General features: G+C 40.8%; 1 protein-coding gene across 1 annotated transcript in view; it reads left to right on the forward strand.

Moving 5' to 3' along the window:
• Positions 1–25,357, forward strand: part of brinp2 (bone morphogenetic protein/retinoic acid inducible neural-specific 2) — a 176,381-nt gene that overhangs the window by 61,622 nt on the left and 89,402 nt on the right. The window contains exon 2 of the mRNA XM_044031466.1: positions 18,510–18,965. Coding sequence (XP_043887401.1) covers positions 18,577–18,965 — 389 coding nt within the window. The 5' untranslated portion in view covers positions 18,510–18,576. The remainder of the gene's footprint in view (positions 1–18,509; positions 18,966–25,357) is intronic.

Genomic DNA, 25,357 nt, shown 5'->3' on the forward strand with positions numbered 1-25,357 from the left:
TATGTGCGATGCAGTGGGAGATATACTCGCCGCGTGTATATGCAGACAATCTGTGACCCAGGAGACTCGAGTCCATCTGTTACAGATGAAGGGACTTCTTAAACACATTCCAATGAAGTGCTATCAGCTGCTAATGCGCTGCGATAATGGAGTCAGGTTGTTGCTGATGATGTTGGCCGGCAAATAGCCCTTAAATCATTCCTCTTTTCATTAATCTGCAAAATGTATGTTCCAGCTAGTCGCTAACTAGATTTAGTTTGCGTGATTTCAATGAGCAAGCCTCTCTGAGATATTCCTCCACATTATTCTTTTTCAGTGTATGAATTATACATTACAGCTGTGGTACGGAGCACAAGATAGCCGGAATCATGAGGTATGATTAGCAATACGCAGGCGCCAAGTATGGATGTTTTAATTAGACGAACCCAGTGCTTTCACCTGTCAGTTTGAATCAGTTTCAAAATCCCGAGTGTCACCACTTCTTGACTCCTCACGGTGGTGCTCAGTGCAGAAATTAGGGTAATGGGATGAGAGGAAGGAGCTGACAGTGGGATATTAGCGGACACGGAGAGATCATGTGTGATTACATGATTGTAGAATCACTTTATCATGATATTAGCATCGCTGTGGGCCATGTGTTGCGTAACGTATTATGAATTACAGTAGACTTCGAATCGAATGGGTTTATTTGTATTATTTAAATGTTTCTCTATTAAACGTGAAGCATTTTTATTTGTCTTACAATTGTTTACATGTTTGTTTCAATTTGACAGACGGACAGTGAAACATTACACTCAATAAATTCAGCAGGTCAATTGGTAGTTTTAATTTAAAATCCAAAATTAGAGGCGTCGGCAGTTTGTTTCAGTTGATACTACATTTTAACCCTTTTAACACCGAGTGTATCGCATGTGTGACAACATATTTACGTGAGCTTTCGCACTTTACATTTACGTAACTACGCAAAGCTTGGTGGTATAGGAACAATTCCAACGGTTTCTGAAAGCTGAGAAGTTGCACGTCAAAGAGAGTTGGGAAACGCATGTACATAGTTTCCATTTTTTGGCCCGTTTTTGCACATTGAGACAAAAACCTAAACAAATGTTATTTTAAATGTTTTATACTGTTCAAATTTTAAATTTAACACAAAGTCTGGTGTTCATGTGCAACTAAATTGTTTTTTTGTGGTTTTCTTTTAAATAAAACTTATTTTCCTTCATTTTAGATTGTTAATACACTATTTTAACATGCAGTAAATTGTAAATAACCACGTTCTGGAAAAATCGCCAAAAGCACTTAACTCACAGGACAATTTCTGGCCTTTTTATGGTTAAAATAAGCAAAAATAAAATGTCCATGTGGACATTTTGAGGCTCAGGTGTTAAAGGGTCTGACTAAATATCGCTGGTATGTGCGGTTTACTGAACCTTCAAATGTGCTTCTCTTTTTTTTCCTAACGCCGCCATTTCTTCCACTTTCCTCACGCATCGTCCTCCGTGTTGACATCCGGGTAGATCAACGTCACCTCCACACCTCGCATGAACAGATTAGTCTGATTGGTTCTCTTCCTAGTTTGTGTAGTTTTTATTTGCTCACGAAAGGATCAGTAGATTTTGTCAACTTTATTTGTATTTATTTAACGTCTTGTTGGTGAAAAAGGGTCGTCGATGGACATTGGTGCACATGGACTCTGTGGAGGAACAGGAGCACCTTGACATTTTGAGACCATGTGAACTGTAGCGCAACTAGGGCTGGGTATTGAATACTCATTTTTAACAGTTAAAGCCATTCATTTGAGTCAGCCTGGTCATATTCTTGCATTCACGTACAGACGTAGTCAGCAACTCTGATGCCCTGTCACACTCGTCCCCTGTGGTAACGGAGCGGTGGCTCAGCACTCGTCCCTGGTGACGTGTGTGGCCCACACACGCTTCCATACAAATAGAACAGGCTGCCCACACACAAACTGGACTCTGCACTGTTCTTTCTTAAACTATGTGCTGGGACCTACAATATTTCACAGCCCTACCTTTGCTGGAGTCGCCACACGGCACTGGCAGCAGTGAATAATGAGGCTGCGCGGGACCCAGGGGATGGGATTACATTTTTCATTTTGGTTCAGAGCAGATATAGGTTTTGGGCCCCTTGAATTATGCAGGGGCTGCCGCGCTGTTTATCAAAAGCTCTCAGATATAGAGGTTATTTGAGAGGACAAACAAAGGAATGAATCAAGATTCAACATCACACTTTTCTTTTTCCGTTGTTTTCGTTGTTGTTTCTAATGATTCAAGAAGCCGGAGGAGTGGAACAAATGTTTTCTGGCCCATGAGGGTGCAATGAAACGAGCAGCTATTTGTCTACGACTATATGGAACCAGAAAAGGGCAAATAAGAAACATCTCCACAAGTGTGACGACAGCAGAGCGGTATGCAGATTGTTTCTGGTTCTACCACGAGTCTGTCGGACGTCGTCTGAGCCCAGAGTCATTTTGATTTACGAGATATTGATTAAAAAAAACAGGGATTTATGCCCATGTGATGACTTAAAGGCAAGGAAGGATAAAGGTCGTCAGTAAAAAAAGCCATCTGTTCACATTAGCCGCCTTTTACGCGTTCAAATCATAGCTTAGAGACTGTAACTGGGCAAAGCTTTAGATTTGTCCAGATGGTGAATTGGTGTGTCGTGTTGCCAAACCTTTGTGAGGGCAGTAGTAACATAAGTACTTATCTTAGCAGCTCTTCATTTGACTTGGGAAGTTAAAATTACAAGCTTTGACTTGCTAAGCTTTGTTTTTGGCCACATCTGTTTGACGTAGCTCAAAATGCAAAGGGTATCTGTATTCAAGAAACGATTGAATATTGACGGTGATTTGATGGAGTGAATTTACACTTTGTGAAACTGAGCCGCTCTGGCAGAGGTCTGTAGTTGTCACTTGGAAAATGTAATACATGTGGGAAACAATTCTTATCTCGAAGTTTCAGTTTTCATCCTTGCATTGTAGTTATTAATATTCCATAATGCTTGACGAACGCAAACAAATACTGAACTAGGACTTGAATAATTGTAACACAAATCAAAAAAAAAGAAGAAAAAAAAAGCGATATCTGTCAGAGAACTTAAGCAATGAGTTATTAAACCCCGATTTGTTCTGCTTCAGGAGCCAGTGGAGGTTCTGTAGGGAGTTTATGTGAAAATACTGGATGTGGTTTTGCTGATGATGTTGATGTTGTTTTTCAGAGGCGACGTCACCGTAAAATATCACATAAATAGTAGGGTCACGTTCTCCAAAATCCTGTGATAAATGAAATGAAAAATGTCATTTATCAGCTCCCACTGCTGTGGAGCAAGGCAAGTTTTAATTTCAAGTCTTATTTATGTCTTACTTTTGTGACAGTGCGGCTGCTGAAAAGAAAACAAAGTGTTGTCTCACAGTCCCGCTCCTGCTCCTATTTCTGTTGGTTTTGTCTTGTCAGCCTGTTTTCTCCCATCACAGCTTGATAATCCTTTTAAACTTTGTTTTATTTTTAATGCCGGTATTGTGATGCTGGTGCAGTGCCGGTTCTCCTGGGTGAGATGCTGGTGCATAAACTAGCGAGGTTCTTTTATAGCGGTCAGGATATTTGCTGAGGAATAACACCGGTGTTAATTTGGTCTCTACTGCAGTTTGATGTCAGTGTCAGCCTTGGGAATTGTCTTTTTTTGCCTATTCAGACTATAATCCACTCAGGAAATCCTAATCAGCATTCAATGAAGTTGTCTTTGTTCATGCAGTAAACAAGGTAGAGTCAGTGCTGATGCTATACCTGTGTGTTCAGACCGTGATGCCTGTGTTGTCATCCTCTTCTGCCTTTTGACTTACACTCTACAAATACTCTCCAGCATACTGGGAAATTATCTTTTTTTCCCTTTTTTTTAATGTTGCTGCATTCAGATGCAGTTGAATGGCTTGTTAAGCCCTGTAAATGTCAGAGAGCTTTAAGCTTCCCAATGACATTTCAGGGTTCTTACAGGAACTAGTTCAAAAATTGTTTTCTAATGTTAATAAAAGTCTTGTAAGGGTTAGAATTTGCCATTCTCAAATATATGTTCCGCGTCTCTACAATTTACATTTATATTGAACAATTGAGGAATAGATAGATTTTATATAAAGTTTGCTTTTTCCCCCCTTCAGTGTCATGTTTATTCAGTGCTACAACGGGTTTGTTGCACCAAACCAAGACAACCAGTTGTGTGGATATCAAAATACAAATGACTTCCCACACTGCTTTTATTTGTTCACGTACGGTAAATGTCTGCAGTTTCTTAGACCTAATATATGATCTGCTGTTGTGCACAACTGTCAAATATCTGTGGCGCTCCATTGTGATGGTTTTGGACTTTACAAGGTCCTACAGAGGCTCAGCCATTATTATTTATTGCATCCTATGTGCTAATGTGTTTTCATGCCAATAGAAAAAATTTAATTTGGCAGCCTTGATGAGTGAATGGCCTCAAAAACTCTTCTCTTTTAACAACTCTGTGTTGTTATTTTCGCAGTAGTTAATAATGCTTTTACTTGCTTTTTTTAATAAAGGACAACAACTTATGTAACTGAATGAAAAGACGCTGCACATCAGGCCATAATATGTTATTAACCTTCACTGTGACTGATCGTCATTTCATAGGTCAAGCAAAGAAACTTCTGTATGATTAAACTTTGGCTGAGCAGCTGCGCGGGCGAGCGCTGAATGAGCATAAACGTGACAGTTTCAGAACAAACTCACCGGCGTCTGTGGCTGCGAGGCGGCCCATGGCTCTCAACCTGCCTGCTCGCCACTTACTGAAGATGAATGACTTCTAAGTGGCCATTACTTACCACAGGAAATGGCCTTAAAAGGAACGCCGTCGCCCTTGTGTGCGCAAATGTGACCAAAACGCCATAAAGCCTCTTATCACTTAAAAAAGGCTCCATTACATGCTGCGAAATATGAGGTCCACATGAACTTTCAGAGCGGCCGTGAATTAAAAACGCGTTCACGTTTCACAATTTAGTGTTTTAGAGGTCGGAATGGAAATCAGTCTGTGAAAGTAACTGAGTAAAGCGTCAGAAAGTAGAACAGAAAGAGCAACAAAATAGACAGATGAATACTGTTTTGATCAAATTTGACCAAAGTACAAGTAAAAGTACTGGTCTACAAATGTACTCAAGTTAAAGTTAAAATGTATTCCTACTACTTTTTTAACAAGGTTAAGTAAAATAAAATAAACACATAATGTATCAGTCAAAATGGGTCAGAGTTAACGCCAACTCACCTGTCCTCATCATTTACCTGTCCTTATCATTCATTAACCTGTCTTTGTCATTTACCTGTCCTCATCATTCATACACCTGCCCTCATCATTCATTCACCTGTCCTCATCATTCATTCACCTGTCCTCACCATTTATTCACCTGTCCTCATAATTCATTCAACTGTCCTTGTCATTCACCTGTCCTCATCATTCATTCACCTGTCCTCGTCATTCACCTGTCCTCATCATTCATTCCCTGTCCTCATCATTCATTCACCTGTCCTCATCATTCATTCACCTGTCCTCACCATTCATTCACCTGTCCTCATAATTGATTCAACTGTCCTTGTCATTCACCTGTCCTCATCATTCATTCACCTGTCCTCGTCATTCACCTGTCCTCATCATTCATTCACCTGTCCTCGTCATTCATTCACCTGACCTCACCATTCATTCACCTGTCTTCATCATTCATTCCCTGTCCTCGTCATTCACCTGTCCTCATCATTCACCTGTCCTCATCATTCATTCCCTGTCCTCGTCATTCACCTCATCATTCATTCCCTGTCCATTCACCTGTCCTCATCATTCATTCCATTCTGTCCTCATTTCATTCCCCTGTCCTCATCATTCATTCACCTGTCCTCACCATTCATTCACCTTTCCTCATAATTAATTCAACTGTCCTTGTCATTTACCTGTCCTCATCATTCATTCACCTGTCCTCATCATTCATTCCCCTGTCCTCATCATTCATTCAACTGTCCTTGTCATTCACCTGTCCTCATCATTCATTCCCCTGTCCTCGTCATTCACCTGTCCTCATCATTCATTCACCTGTCCTCGTCATTCACCTGTCTTCATCATTCACTACCAAAGTTTCTGGCCAAAAACACATACGAGAGTGGAAGTAAAGTTACACAATACATGAAAAACCTACTCAATTGTAAATGTACTTCATTACTTTCCACCTCTGAATAAAGTAGAAGAGAAACAGAATAAAAAGACTTACAAAAGAGAAAGTAAGTGACAGCAAAAGAATGTAAAGAAACAAAGTCACAGAATTAAACAAGTAACTCCAGTACAAAAAAGAGAAATAGTTCGAACAGAAGTCGGTTAAAGGCTAAACTAAGTGAGGGAAAAGGCGCGTGCACTTGAACCCTGAAAAGCTCCGATAGCTAATGAGCATCCCATTGTTATTCACCTCGAGTATCGGGTGCGTGTGTCCAGCATCTGGTCACAGTGTCCCAAAATTTAAAATAAATCTGGGACACACACGCACATGTCTGGAATGGGAATGAATCCACCTGTGATTCCAATGCTAGAGTTTATGCGGATCATAGCAATTTGCAACATGGAAACATCCAACACGTTATTACCGGACTCACTGTAACATGATTGGCTCCCATATGACCCGTCAAGTTAAGTCAGTACTGCTAATTATTCTAATATCCATAAAAGCTGGGGTATGTATGCAAATGTATTTGTGTATTTGTGTGTATTATGCAGTACTGTACACGTGCATGTAAATGTGTATGTGCATGTATCAAATAAGCTCAATACTATACTTTATCTGTGTATAATGCCATATCGTACAGTACAGCACAGCTAAAAGCTCAGTTATTTAGCATCTCATGCACCACTCGTATCTGCCTTTCTCTGATCACTGATAAACTGATTGGTTTATTTGTTATTTCAGTGTTGTTGTCTTTGACTCTACATCTATTTTATGTCTAAGTTGAATCAGCGGTGTCACACACTAGACCTTGCATTGTGTAGACGAAAGACAAAGGGTCTTTTGGAGATAATGTCCCTTTAATTTCTGACCGAATGTGGACAGAGCAGAGACTAAACTTCCACTTCGACACGGCACAAAATGGCAGCGCTGGGGCAACCACAATAACGGACAACATGGAAACACACAACTGAAACAAAAAGTTCCATGTGTCTGTCCATGTGAAACAATGGACACAATACAATAAATAAATGATGGTACATAAACATACAAGATCAAATTCTAGGTGATTCAACTGGAGTAATTGTTTGAGTAGCCGTAGATTCAGCACACTTTCCTCTGTTCACAGCTTCGTCCTCTTCATCTGCTCCACTCTTGGGCTGCTTGTTAATGGCTGTAAGCGACTCTATCCGGAAGTAAATGACCTGCTGTTTGTTCATCTATGGATTTACTTTTAAAAAGTGCTTTGCCCTCGGCCACAGCTAATTCTGCCCATTAATAGTTGCTATTGTCAACTTAGCAGTATTGACAGACGGGAGAAGTGACCACACGGCTGATTAATGGCTGCTGCGGGGGTCAGCACTGCATTCCAAATGTTATTAGAGTGACGCCGTCACCGTTGCCTCTGAGAACAACAACACGAGGGGGGATCGTGACATTAATGGGAATTTGAAGCACCTCCAAAATCAATCCGACTCAAATCCAAAGCCTCAAAACTGACATGAAATATGTCATTATCCACTGCCGCCGCAATCTCAGAAGCAAAGAATTGCTCAGAATCAATCAGCAAATTCATCTCTGGATGAAAGTCTGGCCCTTTGACTCCAATATCGTGCTAATTTCACAGTGCAGTGGGGATAATTTGAGCTAGTTTCTATTTCTATTCCTCCTCTGTGTGTACATTCACACAGTCATGGACTGAAAAGCCACCATAGACTTATGAATGGACGTGCAATGGTTCATAATAAGGCTTTTTGCTGCACTGAACACAAACAGCCCGTGCTCCATAATCAGAGTTAGTCCAGTTGTTTTTACCGTGACACTGTGGCTAGTTCGTGTTTTCGGTCAAAGCCCTTTTTGTTTGTCTAATAGTGGGAATAATCATTACAGCTACATTTGGACCATTACTAATTGCATGGCTGCCCTATTAGCCTACGTGGTCAGACTGGTAAGCATATGATAGCCCACGAGGGGCCCGATGCTCACTCAATTATCGGCCAACAGTTTGTGTATGTAAAGGCTTTCCTCCTCATCTGTGGACACTTCCTCCAAGAGCTTGTTAACATTGTTGTCGAGCTGGCTGTGTGTGTGTTGTGCGGATGCACGCAACATTGATTATTTTTCTGCTCGGGGGTTATTCGCCAATTAGTGACTGTGATGTATGAGATTTGAATTTTGCCATATTTTTTCTTTCTTTCTTTCTTTCTTTCTTTCTCCGAGTCCGTGTAAGTGAGACTGAAGTTGCACAGGCACTTGGCATTTTCGGGGACTGTATTCAGCCGACCTCAAGGTAGCGGATACACGTTGTTAGCTTGCATATGGCACTGTAAAGAGTTTAAATGAGGTGTGAAAAAAAAAAGAAATGTCTGACAGGCTTTTTTTTTACGGGCTGTAAATTCTACAAAAATGTTTTCAAACTTCAGTGGTTATATGAAAAAAGAAAGAGAACATAGTTTTTCAGTTGAAAAAGGAACTCCTTTTGTTTTGAAAGTGGATGTTCACAGACACCACCTGCAACAAGGCCAGTGGAGTCATGTCTTCTTGTCATGTCACACTTCCAGGGCTTCATACAGTCTAAGCTATTAGGGCTCAATTAATCTGTGGATTATTTTATGGTCCATTAAATGTCATAAAATGTTGAATATTGTTGATGAGTGTTTTTCAAATCTGGTAATTATGACATTTCTCAAATGTCTCTATAAGTGCAACTTTCAAACAGGTCCCTTTTTTGCTTGAGTTTTTGGTTCTTGTATTGTCCACAAACCAACCTGATTCAGTTTTAATGATTGCTTTGCTATATGGAGCAAAGCAATCAGAAAATATTCACATTTAAGAAGCAGGAAAATCAGAAAACTCAAACCAATTACCGTTTGATTATCAGAATGGTTGGCGATACATTTAGTAATCGATTAATAATCGATGTTTGTGATGATTTGTGGGTGTGTATATGAGAAAAGTGTGTGTCTTTCAGTTCACTAGCAATGAAAAACAAAATGAATAATTCAAATAATTTGTTTGTTTGTTTATTTGACCTCAGGTGTGAGCAAAGAGCACACTGACAGCTGCTGTTCAAACCAGCAGTATCGGCACTTTGGAAAGCAGTCAGTCGAAATGAATACATTAATAAAGTATTGCTAAATTTGCATGTTGTTGTTGTGCAGGCTTATTTTTGCACATCACTACCATGTAGACACAAAATAAGAATTGTCCTTGTCAACAGGATAGATTTATTGAGAAAAGGTGAATGTTACTGATATTGTGGTATTATTGGTATCGTGATATTACTGGTATTGTGATATTACTGGTATCTTGGTATTATTGGTATTGTGATGTTACTGATATTGTGATATTACTGGTATCTTGGTATTATTGGTATTGTGATGTTACTGGTATCTTGGTATTATTGGTATTGTGATGTTACTGATATTGTAATATTACTGGTATCTTGGTATTATTGGTATTGTGATGTTACTGGTATCTTGGTATTATTGGTATTGTGATGTTACTGGTATCTTGGTATTATTGGTATTGTGATATTACTGGTATCTTGGTATTATTGGTATTGTGATGTTACTGATATTGTGATATTATTGGTATCGATATTACTGGTATTGTGATATTACTGGTATCTTGGTATTATTGGTATTGTGATGTTACTGGTATTGTGGTATTATTGGTATTGTGATGTTATTGGTATTTTGATATTACTGGTATCTTGGTATTATTGGTATTGTGATGTTACTGATATTGTGATATTACTGTTATCTTGGTATTATTGGTACTGTGATGTTACTGATATTGTGATATTATTGGTATCGTGATATTACTGGTATTGTGATATTACTGGTATCTTGGTATTATTGGTATTGTGATGTTACTGATATTGTGGTATTATTGGTATTGTGATGTTATTGGTATTTTGATATTACTGGTATTGTGATATTGGTATTGTGATATTACTGGTATTGTGATATCATTGGTATCGTGGACCATGTATCACATATTGTATACATTTTGATTTGTGTGCTATTAACACATGTACCAACATAGCATCTGTGTCAATGTGTTATTGTGGCTGCCTGACCTAGGATAACTTAACTTAAATGCTAAAGTTGCGCTGGGTAACTGTCAATCTGCCTGCTGCTACATTATTCTCTGTTAACAGTCGCTTTTGTTTAGGGATTTCACAAGTGCACAACACACACACACACAGAAATAACTATGCCAAAGGTTCTCTCAAGCTAATAAATGAAAAGAAATTGCTCCTGTGATTACAAGTGACAACTCTCACACTACACTCTGTCAGCTGACCCTTTGTTATTATTTAAAATTGGAACACTGTAACACCCAAAATAAATCAATGCAGGCGTCATTTCGTCACTGTGCTCCAAGAATTTTAAATCATTGTTTGCTCACATCCTCCCTGTTGTATTTGTTCTCTCGCTCTGTAATTTCCCCTTCAATAGTTTCACGAGTGACCATGCCGCGTCATTACAGTGCAGATTTCTAAAACAGATGGCCTTAATGAATCTGATGTATAGTCTAAACATATAAGCCTGAGGCACGCTGACAGTATATTGCTGTGCGGCATTGGTGTATAATTTGGGTTCCTTGTCCCACGCGGCCCTTTCAATTACCAGAATTTGCTTTCTGCTGTTGCTGGCAGAATATCAGCCGTGGCCGGCTGACTCTGTGTGGACCTATTTGGGAAAGGATTAAACTAGCATAGCAACTAATAAAGGGGATGTTGCATGTGTGCACGCTGAGACTTTATGAGGCCGCTTGACTCAGGAATGAGCAGCTTGTGTTATTATCAGGAGAAGGTAAGGGAGCTAATGAGGGAGGGAGGGAGGGAAATGCTGTGCTGAGAGGAGTGTGGGTTTGTCTCATATGTAGCTACTGGATCTACTTTTTTAATTCAGCAGAATATTCTCTAATAAATAATGAACTATTTATAAGATAAAATAAAACTGTAATGCTGAGCAGGTAATTAGAAACTTATATTATATGCATTATATTATATATATATCATATTTAAGCTCTCAGCAGACAAAATGTGTGTTATTATAATTATTGTTATTGCTATTATCATTTTTGTTATTATTATTATTATTATTGTTGTTGTTGTTATTATGTTATTATTTATCGAAACGCTTCTCCAGGACCTGACAACAGTGTTTCACTAATAAGAGTGGATTTTTAAGTCTTTTTAACTGATCTACAATTCGGCATTGTTTGGTTGTTTGGTTTGACATCGCGCTCATGACTCTTCCAGTGACTCGGCTCGCTTGGAACCTTGCCAGAGCAGGTACTAAAAAAGTACTATATACTTTACCAGGTACCCGGTACTATCACTAAAAAAAACTAAGAAAACAAGAAGAGTCAAGCTGTGCTATGTATGACTGTAGAGTGGAAAAAGCGCCATAAGACATTCATATTCCAGAGGAATTCTCCATCTCTGTTTCTCGGTTTACTGATTATGATTTATGTTGTCCTCCCATTCACAATTCCACTAATGATCCACTCGAATATGGTAGTTGGTAAAAAGCCATATGTCCAACAGAGGGAAATGATAGATTTCCATGATGTCGGCAGTCTATTTGGATAATGTGGATTGTGAACAGTGGCTGCTTTATGATGTGTTTTATGTGGGAACGGCATTGTTGCCAAAGTTGACAAGGTTCCATAATAAAATCTTATGTCACTCTTGGTTTCTTCTTAATTAGATGTGCCCGTTCGTTAAGGAAGTGCAAAAAGCCTCTTGTCATGTTTGCGTGTTTTAGAGGAATTATCACAAAAACAAAAACACTGTCAATTCAGGGGATTAAGTAGTAATATAATTTTTCATTTGGAGGAGGAGGAGCCTTTAAAGGTCCGACGGCTCCCCTTTTTTCTTCTCTTCTCTTCTTTCTTTGATAATAACTGAAACGACATCCAGACAATAATGGTAATAGTGTTTTATATGAGTATCTTTTTGCTACATCAAAACATTATTTTGTAAAAATGATTCTCCACTCCATGAAAACAAACACAAACAAAGTGCAGGGTCTAGGAAAGACAGGAAGTCATGAGGTCTATGGCGATGTTTGGAAACGTACTTAATTTTTCATTTGTTTTTTTCACAATTTCATTCACTGATCAAGCCTTGCTTAATTGTGTGTCTTTTATTTTTTCGGGGGAATATAATAACACTGAATTATTACACAGTTATCATCTCTTTCATACTTGAAACTATTGTTTTTCTGCTGAATTTGACTATTGTATTAATGGCTATTGTCAAAAAAGGCCTGCCTACTGTACCTTGAAATGTTAACTGATTATTAAAAAAAAACAATATTGAGGTGTTGTTTTTTAAAAATGAATATGCAGCGATGTAACAGGAATACATTTGAACGTGCTAACAGGTCGAAAATTAAAAACCTAACGAAAGTATTAGCATTTGTGACTTCCGATCGCGGGTGATTTAACGTGACGCTCGGCGGCGGAGCGTGACGCCGCTGACAGGCCGTCGTTTTCTTAATTATCAGCTGGTAAAGATGTTAACAGAGGTATTGATGGGCCTTAATTGACCATATGGCTTTGTGTTTGTCTTTGCTGGAGTCTGGCCAGAGAATAAATGCATGGATGCAACATGTGCAACACACACACACACACACACACGAGCCAGCTCAGCATATAAATTGCAGGGCTTCTGGTTTCCGAACACAGCCTTACAGACTGTACCCTCCAACATTATTGGCATTATGCTGTGTGCAGATATTATTGCTGGCTCGGCTGCTTCTTAATCCAGTTGTGTGTGTGTGTGTGTGTGTGTACACATGTTTCTGTGGCAGTGGGGATGGGGGTGAGGGGTGGGATTGTACTTCCTGCTTGTTCACAACCAAACTTGGCCTTAAGGCACTGTAAGCCTGACATACAAATACAACATAAAACAAAAGCATTTATTTGTTCCTCCTTTTTTTTTATATGTTCCTTTTTAATTAAATGCACCCTTGTGGCCATTTTTGTTCCCTCCTCTGATTAATCTGGTCACACTTTTTAATTGTAGAACATTTAAATTATCTGTAATCATTCCTTTTATTCTCTCTCTGGATGTTTTACGAGTTGTTGTGGAGGTTTTTTCTGCCTCATTAAATATTGACAGCGACATATGAACGTTAGCTCCAACACAAGATGAATGTTTTTTGTATTTTTAATCATGTGAGGTTTCTGTACTAATAACGTGATGCAATTAGATTGTTGAGGTCTGCACAGAGACATTCTTATGTCCTTGTGCTTTTCTGTTTCGCTTCAGTGAGTGGGAAGACATGGATGGATTTATTTATTTTTTTTTGCTAAGTTTATTTCACAATATAAATTTTTCCAATTATCTCACCCCCCCACATTCACGCCTCGTGTTCCTGGTTTCAGCATTTTTTTTTAATTATGAGAACAGTTGTATTAGATCATAAGTCATACGGTGATTATTCTCTTCATTTAACTGATTAATTATTGTGGAGAGTCTTAGTGGCATTTTCACAATTAAAAATGGATTTAAGAAGTGCAGCAGAATCGCTCGGCGTATACGGACCCTTGACAGCTATGTTTGTTATTCAGCGTGGGCGACACACAGCGATCTGAATGTTCCCTTCCCGTGTCTGCAGCAGTTCATGTGGACCCGTATGTGGCGTCCAAAGCTTTCAGATTGCGTTCACCATATGTGATGTTGCACCCTGCAGCCAGCCTTTGCTATTCACACCTCAGCCCCGATACATCTAAATGTAGATCTGAGCTTCTCTCTTGTCTGTTGCCATCCACTCCCTCTCTGTTTTGTCTGCACCTGTCTCTCCTTCTGTCGCTCCCTCTTAACCTCCCTGTTTGTCTCCCTTTGACTGTCGTTCCATCCTGTTAGCATCAATCCTCGGCTCACAAAGCTTTCGTCCACCTCCTCTCTCTTTTCTATTTTTTTTTATTTTTTTTTTACTTCTCTCTGCCAGCATCCATCCTCAGTCCACCCCAGCGTTGGCATGTGGTGAGCCTGCATCACAGGCGAGGAGGGAGGAGCAGGTGTGCGCATCTGGCCGGCCACTGCTGACTCGCAATAAACACTGAGAGTTGAGTAGTGAGCTGCCCGCTGCTGAGGAATACAGCTGGCCTCTAATGCTGATCTGCCCTCACCTGTTCGTGTGCTTGCCAAAGGCCCTGCCAGGTGCTGGAGGCTGCATTCACTCTCACACACACACACACACACACACACACACACACACACACACACAATGAGCTACGAGCGCAAATGAAACAAACACTGCATGTGAGTCAGATTTAAGAGGGGATTCCCAGCTGCAGTAATTACAGTGCACAGACACTGAGCTGATGATTTCTGGTGAAGGTTTATGTTCTCTGGTGCAGGAAAAAAAAAAAAAGAAAGTTGTCATTTCTTTTTCTTTCTTTCTTTTTTTTTCCCCCCGGATGCTGAGACGGGAAAAAGTGGACACCTGCTTACCCACATAATTCTCTGCCTTGTGTCCCTGAACACAAATTATTAGACAAGTCAGGAGGTCACTTCTGCCTTTGTTGGCGCGAGATGCGGTAATTGCTGCGCACAGATACCGAGCTGATGAATTCCGGCGCAGACGGTTTTTCTTTTGTTTTTTTCTCCCAGACGTGGAGACGAAAAGGAAAAAGGGACATCTGCTCGCCCACATAATTTCTCCGCCTCGCGTTCTTGACCACAAATTATCAGACAAGCCAAGAGGTCACCTCTGCCACTCATTCACAGGGTGGTTACGTTTAAAGAGTCATTTTCCCCTCTTGTCTCCAGTCTGCCTGCATTTGTTTTTACTCCTCTTGTTTTCCTCCGTCATCGCTCTCTCTCAGCTTTCCCGGTGCTTCTCATTTCCCTCTTGTCTTCCCCCTTCTTTGTGTGAACGCGGTGATATAACAACTCGCCTCTTACTCACGAATCCCATGTGAAGGCGATGGTGGAGATGGGAGAAAAGAAAAAAAAGAAAATCCAATAAACAAAAGCTCCAGCTCCCTCTTGACTCCAGTGCCGTCTCTGAGATGTTGTTTAAGCACAACATGTGGTCGATTTTCTCCCATTCCACCTGGAGAACCTCATTCCCCCTTCATACGCGTCCGCTCCCACCTGAGCGCCAGTATGGATTTGTGATGTTCGTGCCATTTTACCTTTGGAGAGGGAGAAGGGTAAACACGCAAAGGCTGTGTGAATAATGCAAGGCAGACTTAAAATGTCAGGGCTAAAAAATTCACAGTTTTGCTATTGTCTCACTGGCATTCGCGGCATGTTTTATGTATTTTATAATTAGTAGTGGAGTCTCGGGGGGTTGTAGTTATCTGTGTGTGTGTGTGTGGGGGGGGGATTCCTTATATCTGCGGGAGATGGAGTTTTAAGGAGATGCAGAACCTTCATTTGAATTAGAAAAAAACACTACATGAATGTATGTGTGTATCAATATCACTTGTATGTAACATGTCATGTGTGAGTGTGTTTATATCAGTGCAAATATAAATATAGAGGGCAGTTTTGTTAATTGTACATGTTTTAAAGTGTATTTTTCTTTTATTACCGTCACTTTACATGTCATCGTTGTTTATGTATCAGTTTATTTGACAGGGACAATGCATGTACACGTTGTTACACCTCATTAAAGTGCAGCCGCTGTAGCGTACACAGCCATGGATAATTTGCTGTGCTTGTAACCGATGAGGCTAAGAAAACATCATTTTAATATAGACATAAAAAACTAGGTACACTCACAAAAGCGCAAGGAAACATCGGATAACTTGCCGAGTATACATGCAGAGGAGAAAATCGATTTATTGGTTGATTGATTGATTTAAGTACGTTTGACTCCGCCTCACAGAAAAACAAACAATGGATGTTTCATACCTGCTGTACATGTACCTCCTTCTACTTCAGGGTCAAAGATCAGGGAGGAAATGTTGGGGCATGTGCAGAACGCCAAGCATATACATGCAGGAGTAATCAGACTATCTAGATATGTTAGTCCAATTAAGGCTAGCTCGATTTTAGTCACACTAACCTCAGGAAAACTGAATTATTGTCGAATTATTTGACTAAAATATAGCTTTTAACGTGCGCGTAAACACACTGAGTGAAACACATGTACGCCACAATTACACAAGCAAACTGTGAAGATGATCAGTTTAATAATGAACTATTAAACTGTATAAAACATGTCTTAGGGTTCACAGATGTTTCTGGCTATGTGTCACAATTATAAATTGTAATACATGTATACGTGTGACTAATAACCTGATGTGCTATCATTATAAAAACTGTTTATGACGACAGCTAACAAGCATATTTCGAATTATATTCCATCTGTACTCTAGCTACTTGCTGGTTTACCTGATAGAGGATTCAGATTTACTGTTATATTGAATAAAACAACTGTGAAAACAGTGTGATATGGGACCAATATGAATGCAGATGGTGTAATGTTCTCTTTACGTTACACAGTTTATTTATTTAACTTGCATTTCCCCGTTGTTTAACTAGCAACCTTCGTTTTTTCTTTTTAAATGTACGTTCCCCGGTATACTATTTTCTTTCCTCCCAAGACGTAACAGAAAGAGAAATTAGGTTTTACAAGGTGGCACAATTTTAATTCACACCATCTTTACCTCTGGGGCTGGAGAGTGCATGCCAGAGCAGCTGCAGCAGCAGCAGCAGCAGAAGCTACCGTGGCATTCATCAAGCTTTCTTCCTGCTTTTAGGGGCATAAATACATTCGTTTGACAGATGACTTTACTAATTGCCTTTTTAAACTGCGGTAATCTCCTGGTGCAGTGAGTGAAAATTAAAAATGCTGCACACTTAATATTGTTTTTTCACGTCTGAGCCTGCATCTATCCACCTGAAATTAATTCTCTAATTTGCGTCTAAGATAAACAGGGAATACATAGCTTCCCCTCGCACTTAAAGTACCTTCTCGGCTACTTTACATATCCATTTTGAAACACTGATTTGTCCCCGCAGATTGCACCCGGCAGCCCTGCTCGTCATTAGCACTGAAATGAGGAGCGAGTCTCTCCTTTTCCGTTTTGAAAGCGGTATGAAGTCTTATGTGACAGTATCACCTTATAAATAGAAGTGTTACGACAGCATGCGCGCGTTTGATGTGAGACGAGCGCCGCTAATGCTGCTGATGTGTAAGGAGGCGGGTGGCGGCGTCGCTGTCCTCACACAAACGTATAGACGAAGCAAACGTCACTTTCACATTTTCTTTTTTTCCGCTCACTCGCTTCTTCTGAGTGACTTTGAGTCATTCGGAAACTTTTTTTTTTGGCAGTCTCGTTTCAGTGTTGACCTTTTAAGGATTAAATATAGCCTTGTTGTGATCACCTCCGGTTTGACAGCTGCGTGATTTTGCCACAAAACAAAGACATTTCATGGTCAGCAGTGTTTGTTTTATGAGATTTTTTGATGAATGGACCAATAAAAAAATGTCCTTTTTACAATTTGTGATTAATATATGCTTACTTTTTACTTTATATCTTATTTTCTCCCACAGGGCAATGTGATGTTGGTGTTTTATAAACTAGCAGCTTTAGGATAGATTTTGTGGCCCAAATTTCACACGTGTCAACAGAGTCACGTCTGCTATACAACTACTAGCCATTTACGAGTATATAGTCAAAGACAATAGATATAGAGCCACCTGCTGGTAACAGGAAGTAAGCCTCCAGTCGACATCATTCCATTTCCATGCGATTTTAATGGTTTGGCTTCTGCAGTAACAAAAACGTTGTTGCTGATGTTCTAACTGTTTGTTCGTCATGAAGAGAAACAGTGTGACACTGTTTGTTTGCTGCACGCCGTCAGGAAGCATTTGTGTGTATTCACCAGCTGTGCAGGGGTGGGCGGGGACAAGAAGCTTGCATGCCATCTTGCGCTCCAACTAATGATTAATCGACAGACAAAAATGTCAGAAAATGTTGGAAAAATGTACACAAGCGAAGATGTTTCAGTCTTAATGAGTTCTATGTCAGAATGGAGAGAACCAGAAAATATTCACAATTAAGAAGCTGAAAAATCAGAAAACTGAATTATTATCAAATCGCTGAATGACTCGGTTTTCTACATTATAGAATTGACCGCTGAAACTTTTTGCGTTTTCAGTCATACTTAAAACGGTAATATCTGTGTCGGTGCTAATGTGACAAAGCTTTTGTTAAAACCAGACGACTTTGGACAGTTGCATCATCTCTTCTCTCGTTATTAAAGCCACATGTTTCTGTGCTTTGTTTTTTTCAGGTCGGTGGGAGGTGACTGTCAGAAGAAATGCCGGTCCCAGGTGCCCTAGCACATCACCACCGGGACCATGGCAACTCCTTGGCCAATGAAAAGAGAGAGGTGCTCCCATGGCTCCGCCTGCCTTGCTAGGTGGTCGGCGTTGTCCTTGATGCTCCTATGGTTGCCCTGGGTGTTGCTCTGGCAGCCGTTGCCCGCCCGAGCTGAACAAGCGGGCGGCGGCGGCGGGGGACACGGCGGGAAGGCCCTCGCCGGGTCCCTAGCGTCCTCCTCGTCCTCTTCGTCGTCCTCCTCGTCCTCTTCCTCCAGCTCCTCACTGTGGGGCTTCAACACGAGGCAGAGTGAAGGGCAGCTGGATTGGCTGCTGTCAGAGAAGGGACCTTTCCACAAATGTCCGGAGTACACGGACTTCAGGGATCGCTTTCAGAACGGATTTACGACCAGATACAAGATTTACAGGTGAGAGCGCGTCGTGTGCTAAGAATACGCTTTGCTTTGAGATATTTGAGCACTGAGTTCTGGTCATTCTTGGCAGATCATGGTGAACAAAGCTTTTTTCTTTGTACAATAAAGGTAATTACATGCTTGCCAACATGAAAACAAAGCCATAGTTAGTTTGACATTTAAAATTGAGTTAAATGCCCCACATGGTGCTGAATTAGTATTTATACCACTCCAAGTTAAATGGAATGTTAGCTTCAAGTTTTTTGATAGATTTTTGTGGTTATTTCGTTTCAGAAAATGGAAATCAGCAAGTTGAGTAAGCTTACAGGTGTGTAGTGACATCTAAATGTTGTGCTACAAGTATTTTTGTCCACTCGTAGCGCCGCGAGATGGCAGCCTCTACAAAGCCAGGCCAAGTGCATATAAAAGGCTTTTTTTCCAAGGCGACAAATATCAAATTTTGTTTCATTTCATAGCAATTCCACACTTATACAAACATACTTATCTGAGCATGTTCAATCTCTGCTCCACGTGTGGCGCAGACTCGCTTGCTCTACATTTTTTTAAGAATGCGTTCTCATGCAGCCGTTGAAGTTGCTGCAATGAGACCATGTGAGGTGACATCCAATGCCATCCAGTACCAACCTCTATTGACCGTGATAATCATATTCTCATGATACGGGGATTGTGCAGTAGACAACCATACATCATAATATCTGACTAGCTAATCAGATAACATCCTTTTCACTGCGGTCCGGCAACATTATTATTATTGTTATCATCTTTGGCCGGTCAGAATGTGCTTCCTCATTCCTGGGATAAGTGCCACAGGGAGGAGTCATGAAGCAGTGGCACTGATGAGATGAATCAGCGGGGGAAATGTTTATTTGAGCGTCGTTTATTCAGTGCTATAGTATTAAGAATGAAATCTCAGTTGTCAGGACAACAATATATTGACATAATGAGTAACCAGCTCTCTCCAAAGTATCGAGTAGCTAAGCTACAATAGCAGCGGAGCACTTTTGGGTCACATGCCCATTCACTCCATCCAAACCAACACAAAAACAAAAAAAAGGTCCTCAGTTTGAGCAGCTAAATAAGGATTCTTCAAAAATGAGTTTCACCATATTGAATCCATTTCTTTTTAATACTGAAGCACTGACTCATGTGCAGGAGAGCATATAATGAAAAGCTGTTTCTCTCTTTGCTTTTACTTTGACGGTATATTGTCAAATACAGCGCGCTGTGTAAATCTCTGCTGCTGGCCTGAAATTAAATTTCCCATCTCTCGCGCTATGATTCGCTCATTGTTTGGAGCCAAATTGTGTTACGGCCCGATCTCCTTTCAGCTAACGACACCTGGTTCGCTTAAAAAAAGGTGAAAATGTAAAACTCTCCGTGAATTCTCACAGCTTTTTGTGTCCTTTCTTCTCTTACTGTTCAATTTGGAGAGCTAATTAATCAGAAAGGAGATTTTGTGTCTTTATCTGGGGTGTGAATTAACTTTAAAGTTAGCCGCCGCTGCTGCTGCTGCTGCTGCTGGTAATTTCAGTCAGTAAATCTCAGGTAGCTCGCAGGTAGACTCTATAAAGAGCAGCTAAATTGGGAGCAGAGGAAATGGTGAATGTTTAGTGTCGAGCAGATGAAAAGCATGGAAGACGGACATGTTTTATTTGCTGATGTTTTTTTCTCTTTGCTTCAATCTTTTTAGTAGTGTTTGTTTTTCTTTTCTTAATTCTGAGCTCAGCAGGAGCGGGAGAGAACATAACACGGGCTTGAACTTGTTAAGGGAGCAGGAATTACAACTTACAATAGCAACTAATTAGAGATGTTTTTATCATTGAACTTCACAAAGAATATGATATGATATAATTCCACCAGTTCTTTCTAGTGTAGATAGAGACTGTAAAAGTTATAAATCAAGGCAAAAATATCATTTAGCACAATGTTCTTTTTGCAGCTTTAGGGCTGTTGGGTCGAGGTTTCAGGACCAGATGCGGTTTTGTTGGCCTGTAGCAGGAGAAGCCAACACCAACAGACACGCGGTGAAGGGTGTATCAAATGATAGGCCGACCCAAATCCCACACCAGAGCAGGTCCAAACACCGCCAAAGTCGGCAATGCACACACCGGTGCCCTTAATAAGTCACCTGCCAAGTTTGAAGCCTGTCAAGACATTCAGATTCCACCGTTTTATATGAGGATGTTGTCAGTGGGCTTGGTTGTCTTCTCTGAACTCACATGACCTTTAATCATGTGACACACAACATCAGAATGTCTAATTATCTGTGTCTGTTATTGAAGTCGACTACAACTGTTTTTCAGTACGTATTCATGCAGAGAACCCAAAGGGAGTCGTACAGGCTGTCTCTCTCTCTCTATCTCTCTCTGTCTCCCTCCTTCATCGCTGTCACTCGTTTTTCTGCCGCTCCTCTGGTCCACTTGGACAGCGGGAGGTAAGATGTGTCTCCATCAAAGACAAATCTAACTGTTCCTCACGGAAGAATCACGTCTCTCCTTTGACCACGTCCTCTCATGTGCCGTCATTTTTCTTTTTCATGGTTTCAGAATGACACCTTTTTCCTGTCTTCCTCCTCCTCCTCCTCCTCCTCCCTCCCTACCCCTTTGCCATCTCCCCTCTCGCTCACTCTGCCTCTGCCTCAACTTAAATCATATGGAAATGACAGCATCACTTACAGTTGAAGGGAGAGTGAAGTGTGAAATGGCAGGTGAAGTTTTTCGGTAAGTGGGGCAGGTTGTTATGAGTCTGCTTTTAGCTGTGGAAGTCAGCAACGCTTCCTCCAAGACACAAATCCTTTTCTGGCTTCTAGTATTTTGGCATATGCTTCTGTCCTTTTTCCTCCTCCTGGTATTTTATTTTCCAGTTTATTTATTTGCCAAAACGTAGAGGATGACCTTATTTGTAATGCCTCCAATTCAGCAATGTCCATGTCCAGAGGCGTTATGTGTCCAACTGTGTGTGTCTCCCATTCTTTTGAACATGATGACTCATAAGAGCACTTTCAAACTGGCCAAAGGTCACAATTGGCTCCCAAAACATGTTTTTGGGACATTGAAAATGTTGGTCAGTGGAGGCACAAACCACTGAGTGTTCGCTCGTTTGCTTAGATTAGAGATTATTTGCTTATTTGCATCGTGCTCACTTCCTTCACCAAAGTCCATAGAGAAAACCACAGATTTGACATCATGGCACACATGACTTGTTTGTCCACTGCTGACACTAAGATAGAGCGTGTCTTTTTGTGATTATAGTGATTAAAATCCTTCCTTTTTTTGGACCTATTTTAGTGACACACACTGACTGGATGAGGCAGCAGTAAACCATGACCTCTTGTGTCCCAGCAAGTTAAAATTGCTGGCAGCCACGTTTTCCCTGTGAGTGTGTGCGTCACCGTGTTTGTGGCAATGTGCAGTGCAGTCAACACCGGCTGTGCTCTGGTATGTTGTACAGCTAGACTTTTAAAAACCTGCCATTTTTTCCTTTTAGCCCCTGGATCACTTCAGTCCTTTTCTCCAGAAGGTTTTCAAAAATCAGGACATTGATGTGATGCACCATGACTCACTCATGTCAGAAATGACTGCTGCCTCTCGTTTGTCTCTCGTCCGCGTGTGCTTCACAAACGCCTTCTGAAATCTCAGGGATTTTTTTTTTACCCCCCTCCCCCTCCAACATTTTAGCCAAGGCATCTTACAGTGTGTTCCTCAAGTCCGCTGCCACACTCTCACTCACCCCCAAGTGTGTGTGAAAACAATGACAGTGGCAGTGGAACAAGGCAGACGGGGGCCTGACAGCATGAGCTTCAAGGCGACTGTGCCAAGTACGACTGTTTATCCACAAAGACAAAATGCTCGAGAACAACAACTCTGTTATCGGCTCAGGACACTTTAAAACTCTTTTTTTCTATTTTCTTTCACTTGTTTGTGTTGGTTTTCATTTACAAAACAGAACCAAGGGTACAAAATACACAGCGATACCAATGCTGGGAAACTCAGTGTCTTAAAATGCCTCTGGATTAGGGATTCTGTATTTTTTAGTTATTCTTTGCCAATGGTTTGAGTTAAGAAGAATCCTCCCATAGTCCAAAAACATGCAATACGGAGATTAGGTAAATTGGACACTTTAAATTGACCGTTAATAAATTGAATGGTTGTTTGTCTCTCTATGTGTCCCTGCGATGGACAGGCAAACTGGGATGTGACCCCGTCTATCACCCTATGTCGATAAGATTGGCACAGTTCCCCCTTGCGACCCTTGTGTGGAGGATAAAGTGGTAGAAAATGGATGATTCACCTTAGTGACAAAAACAGAAGAGCTGGAACTCCCTTGATGAACTTCAATGAGGAGAGCAGTTGACACTAACTCCTGTTCCTAGCTGTAAAAGCCGTCTCAGGGTGAAATAAAGCCGCAAACATATTCTTGGCACACACTTTTATGTGGGGAGCCTTTTCTTAAGTGTTTGAAATCTGCTTTTCCTTGTGTTTTCCCCGCAACGTCATTAGCCAGCATCAGAGGAAAAATGTGGTGTGAAAAGCACTTATCTTGTGTTTTCCCCTCTGTTCTCCTGTGACATTTACAAATGCTAATATGCTATCTGATTATCATTTAGGATGCCAGCAGGCTTCTCTCTGCATTATCTCTCAACAGAGCAAGAGCAAAATTGGCTGCTGTCATTAGCTTTTAATAAGGGGGTAATGGAGATAGGAATACATGTTAGCTACATTTTCCTGGCCTCACCCTAATCTGTTAAATCCTTTAATCTCCTCATTGCGCGAGATACATCAGCCGCCTCAGCCTTAAACACGCTGGGAAACTATCAATGGATGAGGTCGTGATGGCTGCACTTCGCTGGTAGTTGGCAATCTCCTCTGCGGTGGCTCCCTGCGGAGGAATCCCACTGTCAATTCCATATGAAAGGCTTTGCTGTGGATCGTCATGTAATGTATATACGATAGAATTGTTGTACTCGTCTCCTCTTTGAGAAGGAAGTGGAGACACTTAACAGGGCTGACTGCCAATGTTACCGTTGTTGTTTAGATGCCAACATTTTGGGATTGGTATATTTACACGGTTTGGACCAAGGTTGCATGCCCTACACACGAGCATGAGTTCAGGAGAATCAAAGGTTTTGTATCTCATTGGCTTCTTTTTCCACATGGAAAACACTATTTATGGAAAACAGGCTCCAGAGGTGGATCATGAAACCATCAAATATGCAAATGTGGGGAAACAATGATGTCGTAGGCCCACCTCTAAACGCCCTGGTATATTTCCACACACATTACATTACATGTCATTGAGCAGACACTTTTATCCAAAGCGACTTACAATAAGTGCATTCCAACATTTGGGTGCAAACAAGCGCTAGAAGTAAGTAAGTGCTTTAAGTAAGCCAAACTATAAAGTGCTAGTCATAAGTGCCTTTTTTTAACCAGGGTCTGCGATATGCGGCGCACGATGCGGGCATGCCAAGGATTATCCTTGGCGACTACTTGTTCTGTTGTCGAAATGTTTTTCCTGCTTAGTGGGCAGGGCTTAATACTCCACCTACTGGTGGGGCGGAGACTAAGTTTGTGCATGGCACCCAACGTGCTGTTTGCATGCGGTTCCAAAATTGTTGTGCGTTGATGACGCAAATCGTGGAAAGTATACCAGGGCCTTTGAGCTTTATATGCATGCTCTACTTCTTCTTCTCCATTATTGTCGTATTTCTATGGCAGCATTACAGCGCCACACACAGGCCTGGCATATATATTACAGCCTGTTGTTTGGGCGGTGTTGGTGTGTAGCCATTTCTTGAAACAATGCCATGTTTAAAGAAAGAAAAGGAGAAAAACGATTGTATCGGGAAAGCTCTGTTTCCATTTTTATAAATTTAGTGTCCACATCAGTCTTTTGTCACACTCATACAGTATGTGCTCAATCTCACATTCCATTCCTGTTGGGGCCGTTTCTCATTAGGCATTTGAGGTCACTCGTTTGTCCTTGTATTGTTTGAGCAGGTACCATTGGAACTCCTGACATGACCTCAAGCAAGTTTCCATGGTTATTTTTTTCTTAGTTGTCTTTTCTAGACCATAAAAATTGTGTGGCACCATTGCGGTAGTAAAAAGTTGCTCTGCAGGGAGCATGTACAGTCAGGGAATACGTTCCACGGGGCCTCAAAATGAGGAAGTGCTTGTAAAGGTTTGCATGCACAGCAGCAGCCATGGAAGGATGATGACATTTACATCACAGGGGTCATAGGGGACACATGGATGTGGAGATCATGACGCAGGATTTACAGCCTAGTTGCAGCACTTCCCAGTGTCACAGATCAAATCAGACAAACCGCTTTTTATGTTTTTTTTATGATTTCCTCTTCAAAAAAAAAGAAGCAAAGGCTTGAA

The sequence above is a fragment of the Solea senegalensis genome, linkage group LG1 (genome assembly GCF_019176455.1).
Source record: "Solea senegalensis isolate Sse05_10M linkage group LG1, IFAPA_SoseM_1, whole genome shotgun sequence".
Lineage (NCBI taxonomy): Eukaryota > Metazoa > Chordata > Actinopteri > Pleuronectiformes > Soleidae > Solea > Solea senegalensis.